Below are 17,667 nucleotides of genomic sequence, written 5' to 3' on the forward strand. Positions count from 1 at the left end.
TTTATAATATTACTGATGTGTCGCATGTGATTTTCATTATAATTTACATGCAATATAATACAATATTTAAATCAACTAATTAATAACAAAACAAACAAAATAACCTTGAAATATTAAAAGAAGTCCCACTAAGCAAGATTCCGAAGATGCTGGCAGCGTTCCCCCTTTGAATAGAAAACCATTTTTTTTAAACCCACAGAGGTCAGGTGTAGCTCATAATTGCCTTTAACTGAATCGGCTATTAACAATATCCAATATGCACATTTACATACTTTCAGTTTATTCTCGTCTTTCTAGACATTGTATGTGCAATTACTTCTAAAGTTTATTGATATGAGACGTTTGTTATTAGTATCTTAACGTATTTATCGTTCACTTAAATGTCAATTAAAACGAAGGCGTGACCTATTGGCTATAAATTCGTGATCGTGTTCTAATAATATATTCAATGGAATAAGGACATCAGATCTTTTGAATGGCATCATCGGAAAACACAACAATCAATATAACTGTTCATATGACAATATTTTATATTTAATTAAAAATAAAATTTAAGACTTAGGGCCTGTTTCACAATGTATGGATAAAGTGCCAAATAGCTATGCAACACATAAATTATTCGAAAGATAAAAGTTTCAAATAAGATATTTCACATTTCATGACGTATAGCGCTATCTGACAGTCGTGAAACGCAAAAATACTATTTATCCTACCAATAAGTAATAAATAGCTTATTTGGAACTTATCCGGACATTGTGAAACAGGCCCTAAAACTGATTAATGTCTGGTTATACTTTGAATAAATTATTTGTCGTTATTAAATTGTAAAGATTTACATTTGACTTCTCTACTTCCAGAATGTTCGGTTCCGGCGGCGCGTGCGCAGCGTGCGGGCAGGCGATACCCGCGAGCGAGTTCGTGATGCGGACGAGTGCACCCCAGCAACCTCTACACGTCTTCCACATAAAATGCTTCGCATGTTCTAAATGTGGCTCACACCTCATGCAGGGCGATAGGTATGTTTGCATTCTCTTCATCTTTCGAGAAGTCATTATTTATAATATTTTCCTCGTAGCTGGTGTAACCCTTGCTGCTGGATTTATCCTCCCTTATGTCACTGTTCATCAAAGATCAGCAGACTCCTTTGCCTGAACCGCAAAAGCAAGCGTAGAATGCGCCATCTGAGAGACACTAATATGGAGACAATTCAACTTACCCATCCAAAACTATTGTTTCGCTGAGATTCATGATCAACACATGATCACGAATTATATGCCAGGAGTGATAATAAATATACTTTAACTGATTATACGCCTACGCCAGGTACTACATGCTGGCGGGTTCCCTAGTGTGCGAGCAGGACTGGCAGAAGCTAATGAAAAGTGCGAATGCAGCAGCGCCAGGGGCGCCTGTTCGCAAGGGCAAGGTGGGTCGCCCCCGGCGGTCGCGGGAATGAGCGCCGCCTGCCCCCGCGCAACACTCGCACAGTGATTTTGAACAGGTACGTTTTACTACTAAAAAATTGGTTGCCTGTAAAGTCGGTATACGGGCGAAAGTTTTACGTGACAACGACTTTGAGTGGTAAAATAATTTTAATGTGAATATTCACTCGTATAGTAGGAAGAAGGATGAATCACTTTTTATGTCTGTCTCTCTCGCTCTTAGGCGGGCTAACCATGCCCCAGTGGAAAGGACGCGTGCCTCTCACTCGCTCTCATTGTGAGCGCATAACGTGAGCGGAGCGTAACGCAGTTTCTTGAGTGTCACCCGGCAAACCAATTTATAAGATGTTGTCACGTCAAAACATAATGTCTTAAACATTTTAGAAACTGCCTAAACTATGACGAACAACTCTACCGAGGTATAGATGTGTAAACGATATTGATCGCTAGATGGCGCTATGTTGTATCTGTCTAAAATATTTGTTATCTGTTTAAATATAGTATGTGGTCGATATTGGCATTGTAAATAAGGAAATATTCACAATGAAATATCTTTAACAATATGTTATTGTAAATAGCTATTAATAAATTATGTTATCGGTTGCTTTTGTTATAAATCTTGTAACTTTCACTGGGCACTTTCTATTTGAAAACAAGAAATATCTATTAGTAATTTACACTTATACAGGTGGACATTTCTGATAGACCACATTATTAAGCTTTGTTTTACTAATAATAAATATCCACTGAAATCCTTAAAGATTTCACATTTTTTATCATTATGGTGAGACACGACCACGTAGCTCTCTACAGAGACTCGTAAATAGTATTTGAATTAGGATCGTAAAAACGACTCAACAATGACGTACGTAGAATATCAAATTTACATAAAATACTTATATGTCATGCAATTTGACACAGTTTTGTTTTACAAAATAAAGAAGAATTTCCATAGAGATTACACGCCACATCATAAATTAGTCGAAAGGCCTCATCCAGGTACAAAATGGCAATTTCTATAGTCTATAGCAGATGTAACTTACCTGTTACTTAGTATAGTCATTTGCATTATGATAGAGTATGAAAGTGTACATGTTTTTACACACTTTCATAATAAATACACGTCAAAACATAACAATACAATTTCCTTAACAGATTAAAAGCCTATATAAAGTTACACTTTAACAGCCAATTTGCCGTTTACTATCTACGTTACATTGAAATAGGCCAATTGGTACTATTGTTATTAGTAATTATAACAATACTAAAGCTCAGTTACGTAGATTACACGTAACGGAGACTGTGATTAATTGTCTGTATTGATTAGCCGGTGATAGTGATGATAACGCGTCTAATTAATTGTAATGTATATTTATATTTAATTTCATAGAACATATCGCAGTATTTTTCTTAGATCACATTTTTTATGTTATACTTTTAAAGTATATTTAAAGTATAACATAAAAAAGCTGTTAGCTTTTAGCTTTGCTACTTTAACGTTTTTGTAATCGAAATTTATACTTACGTTTTAAGTAACTGCTGTTAATAAGTGAACATATTTTATATATTATCGTAGTAAGTGTATATACTTAGGGTATGTTTAGCCATAGCGCTACTCATAAACGTATTGGATTTGACGTAAGGGAGTGATACTACTGCTTAAGTTCGATCTTAATTCACTTAAAGATACTGATTGATGTTTTAAGTGCATGTAAAAGCTTATAAAACTTGTGTGCGTACAGCACGGGCTTGAATGTCGTTGTAACTTCATATTCAACCATTTTTATATGAATACGGGTCTGTACACGTTATACATTAAATATATGCCATTTTTAAACACAACGTTTATAACATGAACGAAAAAAATATTAAATATGCTACGTTTTCCTGTACACCATTTATACACAAGTGAAATACATCTAATTATAAAGCTTAATTAATGTACACGACAATTAAAACCTTTGAGTACATCTCAACTAATGATCGCGTGAAATGTAGGAACACGGTCTGACCTTTAATTAATTAGCGTTTAAGTCGTGACTGAAAGTTTGCTTCAAGAAATAATTAATATTGATCGTCTGTTACGCTAGATCACATTAATTAGTGTGACATTCTGATATATTTGCCTATATTTTAAGTGCCAATTAGCTTTAAATATTGTAATTGATTTTGATGTTTTTGTTAACAAACTGGGATCATTTAAACGCGTGAATGCAGGATAACAGTTTAAAATAATTGTTTCGATAGATTTTTTATTTCAGTAGTCAACAGCTTTTTTAGTAATCACAAATGAAATATAAACTAAGAATTGTCAGGAATGGCCTACCCTAGTTAAATACAATATTGGTGTGGCTGAGCGTATGTGTTTGTGTGTGTATGAAAGAGTGTATGTGTGACTTAATATATTATTAAGTATATCATTTTCTAAGATAATGAATATGTATATCATATGTCTACTGATTGAAAAAAAGAAAGGGTGGGAGTCATTCTTCAAATCTCTGTTTAGTGCCAACTGAAACCATTTTTCTACTTGACTGAAGTTTCGTAACCATGTCATTTTCGTTTGTTTTATTTTTGTTTGTTGAAAAAAAAAAGTGAGATATATAAAGTCCCTGGACACGTATCTACTTTACAGTAAAGTAAAAAATATTTAAAAAAAACCATGTCATTTTACTCGCGGTTAACGTTTACCCGCAATTCTTGGTCTTCTAAAATGGATATACTGGTTACGTTGATATATAGACTTTCCACTGCTTCATGGTAAGGACTAGTTCTGCTTATGAAGGAGATATGTCGGGATGATAATCACAAGTCAACAATTACTAGAAATGAGAGATTTTTTAGTGTAAAAATATGACAATTTTGCATTACAAAAAAGTATAAAAACAAAATTAAATTTAACTGGAAATATTATTGATTTAGTTATATACATGAAGCTTCCAAAATACAGTACATAATACTGCACTTTACTTGTTAATAATAAAAATTTCTAATTACCACAAAGAAATGGCTAAGAAATCCTATTAATCTGTTCATTGAACATCAGATCGGTCTTTGTTTACGAGTTCCTTGGAGTGGAACAAACATAGTATTCTTATTTCATTTCAGCCTAAATATTTCATTATCCATACATTTTATTTTATTAAATACTTCATTTATTAATTTTCATAACAATACCAGATTCATTTTTATTTTGTCCGTAACGGGCGCGTTTATGGTCAACTATATGTTTCTTGTTTAATGAATGGCAAAAAAAAATACAGGAAATTTTAACATTATCAGTCGCATTGTGGTACATCATACTTTGCATCCGTTTCAGCCTAATTTCTATCATATGAACAAACTTTAACTATAAGCGGCTCATTCCAAGGGCATTCACATTTTGTGTGAAATAAATTTTTTAATAACCTATCAAAAAATATTAAACCAAAAATATGTTTAATCTGTATAAATGTAGAATGGTCTTGGAATTTCTCCCTGTCGCATACTCGAAGAATGACTTTCAACGCCCACGTCCGGTTATTCTGTCGGTAATTATGTGTAAATTTAACACAATATTGACGGAAACATTATACAACCTTCATTATAATAAATCTTCAAATAAATTATTATGTATGTTCGAAACACTCACTCCGATGGCTCTGTGACCCAATAAGTGTCGTAGCCTATTAATTGGGCTTTCAGTTACAGCAGGGCCACCTCCTCTGTGTCGATCCAACTTTCCTTAGGCCGACCCACTGGTCTTCGACCATAAGACCAGCTCTTGTAAGCTTCCTTCACCGCCCGATCCACTGGTCTTCGACCATAAGACCAGCTCTTGTAAGCTTCCTTCACCGCCCGATCCACTGGTCTTCGACCATAAGACCAGCTCTTGTAAGCTTCCTTCACCGCCCGATCCACTGGTCTTCGACCATAAGACCAGCTCTTGTAAGCTTCCTTCACCGCCCGATCCACTGGTCTTCGACCATAAGACCAGCTCTTGTAAGCTTCCTTCACCGCCCGATCTTGGCGTTTGCGCTCCCAAATTTAATAGCAGAACATAATAAACGTAACTTTGAAGTATGTACATTAGTAGGTTAGTTAAAAATAATATTTCAGGATACGTTCGTTAACAAAACGTCGTATCGAATCGCTTGATTGTGATTGGTCATCAGCGACTCAGACAAATCACATTCATAAGGTATAAATCGTCTCTTTCTGTAATTAAACAATTAAACGTATAAACTTATTATCAAGTATCTATATGCGTCATAAAAACTTGCATACTCATGTAAATAAAGCGTTTAACTTCTTTGTCTAATGTTTATACGTAAACCAAATAAAATCTACTATATCCTAACATAGATAATGATATTTATTAGGGCTTTGAAGCGAATTCTAATTGGCGTACTTCTCGAGGGATAGTTCATGAGTTAATTATCTCGTAGTGGCGACCAACGTCCGAACGCCGCGGGCGCCACCCACTCGCTTACGGCGTTTCACAAAATGCACTGTTAACCATTTCCAAAGTTTAAGTACTCTAAACTTATTTTGGAAACTAATAAAACTATTATCTAACTCTTTAATACATTTCAATATATATTAATACATAATACAACACACCAATCAAACTTTTTATTAATATAGTATATCAGATGATAACAAATTCCAATTGATAAACAATTACCAAAGTCATTAAATGAAACTGTCACTAACAATGACACTTTTGTATTTATAATTTAACTATTTTATTAAAGGTTTCACAGCATATAGGGAGGCGCGAACTACTGCTTTGTGCCGGTCAAAGCGAGTTAATTGGAAACCATGGCCATGACAGCACCTTTGCATTTGGTAAAAATGAGGGCTCAAAGACTTGACCGTTCACCAAGCTTTGTAACACGATTACTCGGACTTGTCGAAAGTTAATTAAATAACGTTTTTCCAAATTACCCCCTGGGCCCGACATCAAAGTGGTCTCACTTGCTTTGGGAATCTTTTCACAAAGGGCTAGCTCGGGGCTAGTCCTGTCTCTGATCTCGTCTGCCCAGGACAGGTGAGAACTCACGTCAAAGGCTAAGTGAGCGGGTAACAAACTCACTTTAAACAACAACGTTTGTAATTTTAAAGCAATCAAAGGCTCGAATTAATTTGAGTAAGAAACGTTTAATATAATGTACTCAAATAAATAACTGTCGAAATTTTACTTGCTTAGGCAGTGTTTGTACCACTGTGCCTTACGTTTAAATCCTAGTAATGTTTTCACTTAATAAACTTTAAATTTCTTCATCAAAAGGACGGAATTGAGGACACTTTTTGTTCATTATAATAATCGCCCTTCGTGACGATCTCACGGGCGTCGAACCCGCTACCGTTGCGTGTTGCTAATGGTCTACTCTCGCCTTAATTATTTTCGTACTAATTACTCGTTTCTAGCTAAAAGTAGTTGTAAACAGATTCAATGTTTAGCGTGCCTGATCGATTACCGAGATAATTCTTCGGTTTACTCTTAGAATTAGGTTTGTACCTCTAGAGCTCTTAATGGGTGAGTAAATTTAAAATTGATACTTTAAATTAATAACCTTCTTTAAAATAAAATGCGTATCGTAAATCACATAACCGTTACTACTACTACGTCTACGCCTAATTGAGATAAAGAAACATTATACATAATAAAAAAATAGTTAAAAAGAAACTACTGCAACCTTCCAACCCCCCCAACCCACACACACACGCACACACTAGGATTCCCTGCGTCGGGGGCGGCTAGTTTCTTACTTTTAATCACGAATTTGCTACTAATATAATCCATGAGCATGAAAAGTATCAAAATTAAAACTTTATAAATTGCATTATGGGCAAGGTAATCCGCTTCAAACAAAGTATGTCAAGAAATTAGTATTTAATTTATTCATTGGACTCCGGTTCGTGTCTGGTTTAGTTATTACGATGCTAGTTAAAATGAGGTTTAGAAATTAATCAACTCCTGACAGTAAGGTCATAGTATACTCATTATTTTATTTTCGTATCGCAACATCACTGATAATAATAAATTAGACACTCAAGGCTAACGTCATTGGAGAACAGAGACGTTTCGCTATTTTTTGGTTCGTAAAGTATATTTTGCGTATAAATAAAAAATACACAACTTGGGTAGATTAATTTAAGCATTCAATGTTACCGGTAAAGTATTACCGTAAGATAAATAGAAAAAAAAAAATCTTTATTGTTTATGAAAAAAATCATCTATATTTGTCTAGATTAATGCGTGAAACGTAGCAAAACGTTAGAATAGAATTAAGAATTTGCCTGTTCTTAATAACAAGCAGTCAAAAAAGTAATAAAAGATTAAAGAATTAATCTAAACTCGGAAACTTTAATTATCGCCAATCGTTCACATGTGGGCACAATTTACGTCTCAGCCTCTAATTTAAAATTAATACCGCAGCGCGCCGCTGGAAAATTTGAAAAGTTTGTACAACGTCGCCAGCGGGGCAGAGGCCCGATTGCATTTTTATACGAGCAAGACAACCTCTTAGCTTATTAGGGAAGCCAGTTAATAGACGTCAGATATTCCTCTGCGGGCGCGCGGTTTTCAAACATAGCTCCAGTTAATTAGTTAAAGTCATTCCATAATTACGACTACAATAAACCCACATTCTCTTCTTTGATATCGAGATCGAGGAAGCGATTTGAAGCTCCCAAATTGAGAGCGCGCCTCGCCGCAATCGAGCGTCCGAATGGGGCCAGTGATGCACTTATGCACCGGCACATTTCCCACAGCCTGCGCCGGATTCGCTGCACGCGACAAAGGACATCCGGCCACAATAGCTCCATTAAAATAATGCAAGTAAATGAGGATTTGCGGACTCGAGTTCCCGAATCCCTTCACAATGCCGGGAAGGCCTAACTGCAACGACGCTCGGAACACTATGCACGAACATGTTTCATTAGCTAAGTGGGAGGCTTTTGGTGGTTGAATCTGTGTAATGCACCTAGCTAGATGCAGCGCTTTTACTTAAACGCCGTAATTAAAACGTCCCCTCTTCACTAAGGGTGCAGTCCAAAACTCTGTTAAAGTTTGAGAGGCCAATCTAGCTTTAGTGTTCCGTGTATTAATTGTATCTACTTAGCGGCATTGTTGGGTCACAATGGCACTCCAGCAGGTTTATTTAGTTAAGGAGTGAATTGCTATTTCTATGAAAGCATACCTCGAGATTCTAATAACTTTATTGATCGCTAACGAGGAAAATTGATCGACATTAACGATCTTAATCGTGGCTGGCAATCGATTCATTGCGTGTCGATGCCCGTTCTCGAGTTAATTTAATTGAAACCGAGTTGAGTAATTAATTAGTGTCGAATGAAAGCTTTCAGTCGGATGAAGGCCCCTACTACTGTTTACAACTCATACATATTGAGCGAGACGCAGCGATGTCTTCGACAAATTACACCGGTTTTTGCTAAATGGTTTTCTTATGCGATATAAAGAACGAGTATTAAATTGAATGGACCTTTATTTTATTGAACTTACGGACCAATCATTTATGTTATGTGTCCTGTTAATAAATATTAAGACATCTTGTAAATAAAGGAACACAAAAGAATATTTTATTTTATTTCAAGATTTTATATTGAAAAGTTTATTTAAACTTACGATGTGTAATTATGTTTATTTTCTTATCTTCACTGTCAATCTAATCAAATTTCACCAAAACCTATTTAATCATATTAAATTAGTAGTTTCCATTATAGATAACTAAATATCGTATCTAGAAAAGAGCAAGTGAATTCGAAATTCGATAAACACTTGTTAGGTAATCGAATATTGCTATTAATGTTAAATACATATTCATGTCATCTTGGTACAGTATTTGATTGATTCAGTGGAGAGCATCACATCACAGATAATAGCATTTAATCCCGCTAAAACGCTACGCGAACCGTCATAATGAATATTTATTCAGAAGTCGGCGCATACTTTTATGACGAATACATATTTTAGTAGCCGACGTAATTCCGCTGATTACTTTCTTTAATTTTTCTGAAAACGTTATCTACTGGCTTCTGTGTAGATAGGTGAGTGTATTAAAGCCGGGTAAAGCAAACAGCCGAATGGAACGTTAAGTAATACATTTTATGTTCATTAACTTAATTGTAAATACGATCGTGGCGCTTTTCTACTTTATTTCGTTTATTGATGTATTTTAAGATTTGCATCATATGAGGGTTGTGCGTAAACGATTTAGTGGCGTCTCTTTTAAACTCATATATCTCTCTGTTTTCCTTTTTAATTTTACTTAATTCCAATCGCCCTATATTGTTAACAAAGAGCAAGAGTCGTGTAAATCCTATGCAAGAAATTAAAAAAGTTTGTATTATTAAACAAAAACGAAGTGTAACTTTAAATTATGAAAAAAGTGAATAATTAGTAGGAAGTTTGGGCTGTCACAGGAGCCATTATTCACCAGGCTTATTTATTAATTAATTAACGTAACAGCCGCTCTATGCGGTCTCTGGCCCCAACGGTCGTGTTTACATTAATTTCATCTCGTTAACACTCATATTAAACCCATTAAAATTATATAATAATTAGACTTTCATTGCCGACTAAAATTGAAATTTATGAGATGGAATTTGAAAATGGAATGTAGAAATATTAAATGTTTTTTAATTTCTATCTTTTATCGCATGATAGATACATCAGATACCCGTAGATACATATTTAGATAACAGATTCAATAAAAAAATGTAGTAACTGATTAGATTGTAGATGTATAAAATAATAATAAAAATTCTATTAAAAAGCTCATTTATTGCTTAAACTTAAAACCAGTATTTCTTTGAACGAATACGCGTCTCAAACTTTATCTCGAATTACTTAATTACTTCAAACATCGCGTGTTCAAACACCGTCCTTAGTAAAATAATCGCGAAAATGTCTACACGTTTAATAAGTTCGTCGCCATACCGAGATCAATTAAGATAATTTAAAGATCGTGTTCCGCTCACAATAATTGGCAAGATAATCTCACAATTGCCGAGGTCACCCTAATTATAATAGACTATTAATTACGGCTCTAGAACATTCTTTCGTAAGCTTTATGTGTAAAGTTTTAATTGAAAGTAATAAAATAGAATTATGTATTTAATTTCACTTGATACGACTTCGTAATCATTACGTTTATGATATTTGACATTGCCAATTGGTTTAGTGAACGTAACGCACTCATGGTACGAACACGTTCGTAAAAACTGTGGTACAAAGGGCTGCCATACTGGATTTAACTCTCAGTCAATCAAATAACTGATTTTTATATTGATATTGTTGATTGCAATAAGCAGATGTCTGTATTTAATGTGTCCCCGTCCATTAGTTATATGAAACATGTGCCAATACAAATGATATGGAGGTTTATGAATGACGGGCCGGTGGGGCGAGGAGTGCGGAGGGCGCCCTGAGGACGGTAGGGCAACACTAATGGATTACATTCGAGCGAGTGAATTAGGATATTGTCGTACGATCTGTTCCAATGCACTCCTTTATAGCCCCTTCATACGTTCTAGGCCGCTGATAAATTAAATATTTACAAGACGAAATTAGATTTTAGCTCTAGTAATGTTAAGATTAAAGGTAGGTACTTACCAAGGTCTGCGTGTATCGCATTGCATCGGCTATCGGCTTTAAAAATATTTAAGTTATTACAGTATCGAAGTTCAATAAACATAATTTGAATTTAAAGTAAATTTGATTGAGGGACATTTTTTTAATTAGAAAATATTTTAGAAATTGTTATAGTCAGTATATTGCTATAAACTTTTTGTATATTGGCGGTGTTTTAAACCCTTACAAGTGCTGCGTAACGTACGGGATTTAATAACTAGAAGAGATTTAATTAAAAATTATTATCGAGTTAATTTCTCATTTTAATTAATGTTATAAGTACAAAAATACTTCACACACACGTTCGTATCACATTTAATACGTGTCAAATATATTGTAGGAAAGTCCTTTAAACATTATAGTGGTTTAATGAAAAAATGTGTTTATACCATATATCCCTATTGGCTTAAGTGATCGAGAAATTTTAGTATTTAATAGAAATCATAAAAAGTTTAGGCATAATGTATTTTTAGTATATTTAAAATATTATTTAACTAAATCAAACCTCTCAGGATCTCGAAATTTTATTTTAAGCTACAGAGGTGAACTTATATGGTTGCTGTATAATACATTTTTTCCATTGATTCAATTTTAAACGTGTTTCGTATTGTGGAATATTTTAATGTTCCATACAACACAATAATTTTCTAAACGCGCGAGTATTAAAATTATACTTCAACTAGTAATAAGGTTTCACTTACAAGAGAAAGCAGCGTTCTCATAAAATCGTACTTTCGACAATCCATCATTTTCTTTGAATATTTAATGTAATTCTATTAAAAAACTTCTATTATAAATCGTATTAAAAAACTACCGAAAATTCTTTTTCGAAGAAATTAAACTGAATTTACTTTACATATCATTACTTCAAATTATACAAAAAATACACCATTATGATAAATAACAGCTAACACTATATATTAATTAATGTGATAGCAGTCGTGCATTCAATTTTTATCACTGATTACTTATAAACAAAAATTTAAGGAAAAATAGATGCGGAAATTTTTACCATAGAAAATTGTTGTACCTGTGATTATTATTAGAAAATATATGAGATTATAGTCTAACTAGTATCAAAATACTGTGTATCGCTAAAAATATGAGATGTAGGTAGAAGATAGGATGTGGGAACGACGCCGTAGCAGTGGCAAGTGGAGGCTACAAGGGTTTCAACTTATCAATTACACCGTTCGCTACTTACCGCGCGGAAAGGGCCAATTGATTTAATGTTACCAGAGTGCTTTGACGAATATTATTAACGTCTTTTTACGGCCCCTCCATTGGAGACGCTTTTGTTTTGCTTACACTTATCCGTATAAGCATTACGAATTTTTGTTTTCGTATACTATTTTCAAGTCGTGATGGACTTTATAATTTACTTTGTATATTTGTAGATTTAGTTAGTTAACATTTATTCCCAATTGAATTTATTAATTCAGTGGTGCTAGAAGCCGTGGGCCTCGGTATGTGGAGGTAGGATTTTTGGATGAAAGGCCGGTTTTCTCATGATATTTTGTTTCATGTCTTTAATGCGCTTAGAAAATGAAAATTATGAATAGCTGTGATGCGAACTTTCGAGCTTAAATTATTTATTTATTCACAAAAATATTACTATCCATCAGCCAATACGATAAGTTCGATATTAATATAATATTTTTTTTAGTTTTAATTAGTTCTTTTTTTTATTTTTATTTTCACTAGATTAAGGTTCTATAGATTAACATAAATATATATATAATAATAAAATATACACAGTATCGCTGCTAGGCTAACAGCACTGCACCTATATATTAATTAAAAGCAAGTAGTGGAATGCAACAATAAATAGCCGTCAATAATTGTCGGGATTAATAAATACGGATTGAAGTGATCTCATTAGAGCGCCATAACTCCTCATTAGCGGGATGCTAATTAATGCGACGTTTACGACAACTCGTTACACTCGAGCCTTACCTATTTTTTACGTCATTTTTCTCTTAATTAACATTTTTTATCTCACAGCCGCTTTCTTGAATTATTCATTGAGCGTTAGTATAAAATATCTCTAAACACATTTGACTGCATTTATCTTGAAAGGTACTCTTAAACGGTAAAGATATGGCCTCCGTGTTAACATATTGAATAGTGTTTAAGATGTGAATGACTGGTTCTACTGATTGAAGCATCTGGTCTGACTTTGAAGATATTTAAAGGAAACTTATCTTTAGTGAATACCAATGAATGTATATAAAGTCTGGACTCTAGAACTTTGATCGATTATATACTTGAACCAGCGTCGCTATGACACCCATTACTTAATCTAAGTAGCATGTTTAATTACTTGCAGTGTCTACCCTATTTTGTAATATGTAAATTGAATTTATACAATTCACATATCAAAATTTAACTCAATATTAAAACGCCTTTGCCAAGGAAAAGTAATAAAATTAAATTTATATTACTTTGTATACCTAACACCAATATTATTAATATTATTAATCTAGACATTTTTTAAGTTTAGATTTGCAAAATAGCAATAAAAGTTACCCCCGGTTTTCTATCATGAACCAAGTTAAAACATTTTTGTTTGGTTGGAAGGTAAAATCGCTGTGGCGTACGCACCATACATTCGTATTGTGTTCCACATTCAGGCAGTACCGAACTTAGTATTAATTACGACTTATTATATCAAATACTATCTAATTAATATATGAAGTACAGATCCTTCAGTCGTGCTCTTCATTTCTGAAAGTCGTTTTAGTGGTGCCACTTCTTCAGTCTCCCTTGTCTTCGGCAAGCCTCGGCGCATGGGTGTGCTGTAGGGCCTTTACTTGATCTGTCCAGAGAGTAGGTCTCGGCCTATAGGTCTCATTCCCTTCTGCCAGTCACGATATTTTTTTCTAAATTAATAATCCTTTCTACAGAACATTCTAAGTTTTGCAATTAAAGCCGCAGTCATTAATCTACATAAATTCTAGATATATACAAACATTGATTACAAAGTTTTTATATGACAAGCTATAACATAACTGCGTAATTAGAAAATATTCTCTCGTCTTTAATTAAAAAGCTGAAATAACGATAGCTATATGAGGCAATTTAATTCTTTTATAGATATGGTACTTAAATGGTACATTTGATATATAGATATTTGAAAAGGCCGGCAACGCACTTGCGAGCCGTCTGGCATTGAGAGTGTCCATTGGCGGCGGTATGACTAAACATCAGGTGAGCCTCTTGCCCGTTTGTTCTATAAAAAAAACGAAATACGAAAATTGTTAAAGGTTGAACTTATTATGGAATGCATAGAAGTTTATCTACATGAAGAAAACCAATTATAGATAAAATACTAGTACTATTGTATTTGCTTTGTTTAGGCTAGAGGAATTTACTCTATAGTAAACGTTATATCAAATAAAAAAAATTAAGGAGTAGATATATATATTGCATCCAATTTATCTATTATTATGTTATATTACGTAAGCCATAATAACGATGCAATTTGTTGGGTTAACCGTAAATTATTTAATGTAAAAATTGGAAACACAATAGAATAATTAATGAAAGCGCGCAAGAAAACTTTCCTACTACTTGTTACTAAACTTCCGTAAGTTAGCGCTTTTCCTCACAATCTTATACGTTTTTCAGTTTCCAGCTCACTTGCTATTTATTCCATTTTCTAAGCAATTTAACTTTTTTAAAAACTAACGTATTTGAAAAAAAAATCTTTTAATAAAATATTGGTTGAAATTGCCTGGAAATTCATTAAAAAAATTGCGATTTTCATAACCCTAATTTCAAACAGTAAAAACCTAAATAGTTTTAATTTATTTTGGTTATGGAAGATTTACGCCTATACGAGTAGTAAATAGAGGCCTGAAGTCTGAAGCCTAAACAGATAGCGACTCAGTTATTTTTAATTAATAGTTAGTTTAATTCGTATATCGCAGATACTTCCTAGACAAGCGTCCTCTCCGATCATCTCCCTTAACATCTGGTAGTCCGTTCTTTTAATAGAGATACAGATGTTTTCCGATTAGTATTAATATATAGCTATATATAAGCTTTACAATTAAAAGTTATAATTGAACATAATAATGACGTAAATGAGTTCAAGGTAAAATAACAGGGATCGGTATAATTAAGCTTAGGGCGAGACTTGCACGTAAAGATTGTAATCGCTGGCATAATTTAAAATCAAATTAACACTTACCGGAGGTCATTACAATGAAAGAATATGGAGTCGTGACCGTACTTGTATATCTAAATAGGCTGTACTTTGAACTTGGTCCAATCAGACTATAAACAACTATAAATATAAACGCATTTTATTTTAACTTATTATACTTACAGTTTACGTCAGTATTTTTTTTTAATTATAGTATATCTAGCAGTGTTAGCGGTTTCATCGTGCGACTCTCAATCTTGAGGTCGTAGGTACGATTCCCGGCCGGGGAATATAATAATGGACTTTCTGTCTATGTACGCATTTATCCTTTGATCGTATAGTGATGGAAAACGTAGTGAGGAAACCGGCTTGCCTTAGACCCAAAACGTTGACGGTGTGTGTTAAGGAGGATTACCTACTTGCCTATTAGATTGACAAATATTCATGAGGGTACAGAAATCTGAGGTTTAGACCTGAAAAGGTTCTAGCGGCCTTTTTATTAAAATCTATGTTAAATGCGGTTATAGAAAACTGACAAAAACTCAATTATTTTTCGTACGTTACGTCATGTTATGTTTTGTAGGGTCTAAAACAAATAAATGAAATAGTATTATGTTTAAAATATTTAAATAGACTGTGCCATGATCTTATCTCCGAGTTCGACGGCTGCATTATAATTAACAATAAATTTGGGAAGTTTTTCGAAACGGTCGATGAAACCTCCATAGCTCGAATTACGATCGAAATCTTAATGGTTAATCCTTTTGCGCAGCGTAAATTAACTTTGGTAAGGTTATTAAAAATGGAAACGCTATACCAACATTAGCATACCTACTATACAACAACTTTATTCTTTAAAGGCCTGCAACGCACTCGTGAGGCCTCTGACATCGAGTATGGGCGGTATTATTTAACATCAGATCAACCTCTAACCCGTTTGCCCCTATTTATAAAAAATAAACTTTTATGTCTTACATAGACAGAAATAGCTACGCGGCCGATGTGTTCGGTTTTCATCGATTGTTTACGAAATATGTTCTGCATTCATTTTTGTATGTAAAATTAGATTACATTAGATAAATTAGTTGGAGTAACCTGACCTTGGTTACTCGACCTTCACAACAAGAATTAGCCAATTCTTAGAAATCTTCATATGAAAAACACCAAAAATTCACCCTACTCGAGCTCAGCTCCGTTATCTCGTTATCCTAATGAAGTCTACGCTAATGACGAGTAGGTAAATAATAGGGCGGCTAATGGGGGCTTTATCATTCTCGAGTGCGCTCCAGGTAAGGGCCAATTAGAGGCCGCCATCGGCCCATATTGTTCGGCGCAATGTTCGCTTCGATTACGATTATTTCCCAACGACTCTGGGCAGAGATAAATTGGACAAACTATAGTGAAATGACGTCCGCGGTTTGCGGCTCTACTTTAATTTTCTGTTAAATTGTCGAATAATACGCTTATGGTTGATTTCATAGCCACTTGGTAATTGATACCGACGTGTTTTGATGGTACTGTGTGCGGTGATTTAATTCTGTATCGTGTTTTTGTATGATTGTATAGGGTTGATATTTTTTCTTATGCAAGATAATTGTGTTTATGATAACGAAAAGATAATTAATTTTTTATTTAATTAAAAGAATCGATATTCTTTTAAATTAAATAAAAATCTTATCGATATAAGATCTTGAGCTAGTATATACTGAAGATATATGAAGTATGAAAAATACTATAAATATATATGTGACATATATTTTCTTACTTAAAACCAAACTAAAAAATTCTTAAAATTGTAATTGCTTTTGTCAATGTTTACAGTATTTTTAAGGTCGCTTTACAGTATCATTTATTTAATTTAAACTATAATCTTGTCAGTTAATATTCCCGTCAATAAATTTGAAGGAAATTCTCGATATTTTCACATTTTAATTAATTCTCATTTACACAAAAAATATGCATGAATTGGACACAGCCCACTATCCGAGGTGCGGTGATATTATGCAAAAATGTTGTTCGAAAACAATGCTATCACCTCGTACAATCACTTGTGGAGGTTGAACTAATTATTACAGACTCGATTACGGCCCATAATGACTCGAAATATTCGACATTTTATTTACGAATATTACTGTAATAAGGAAACGCTTTTACAAGTAATATTGTACCGCAAATGTAAATTATTTTCTGTTTTTACGGTTAACAAAATTAAACTCTTATTAATATTCATACATAGGCAATATTATAAAGTTAATATACCGGAAACTTCTCTGGTAAGTTTGATGTGGAAATCACTGACCTACCCTTATTACATATTATATTGACGTCCGAGTATATGAGAAGCTGCGGTATTGTGACGCTTTCAAGACTGGTCAGACGATTACTAAATGTGGAAGCACATTCTTTAATTTCAAATTTAGTTATGGTCATGCTAT

The 17,667-nt window shown here is 33.7% G+C and overlaps 1 protein-coding gene across 2 annotated transcripts in view; it reads left to right on the top strand.

Annotated features, from left to right (window-relative positions):
* Positions 1 to 17,667, top strand: part of LOC110994242 (LIM domain transcription factor LMO4) — a 136,188-nt gene that overhangs the window by 100,575 nt on the left and 17,946 nt on the right. For both annotated transcript variants that reach the window (XM_022260787.2, XM_022260786.2), the window contains exons 3-4: positions 858 to 1,016; positions 1,324 to 1,501. In XM_022260787.2, coding sequence (XP_022116479.1) covers positions 858 to 1,016; positions 1,324 to 1,456 — 292 coding nt within the window. In that variant the 3' untranslated portion in view covers positions 1,457 to 1,501. The remainder of the gene's footprint in view (positions 1 to 857; positions 1,017 to 1,323; positions 1,502 to 17,667) is intronic.

The sequence above is a fragment of the Pieris rapae genome, chromosome 10 (assembly GCF_905147795.1).
Source record: "Pieris rapae chromosome 10, ilPieRapa1.1, whole genome shotgun sequence".
Lineage (NCBI taxonomy): Eukaryota > Metazoa > Arthropoda > Insecta > Lepidoptera > Pieridae > Pieris > Pieris rapae.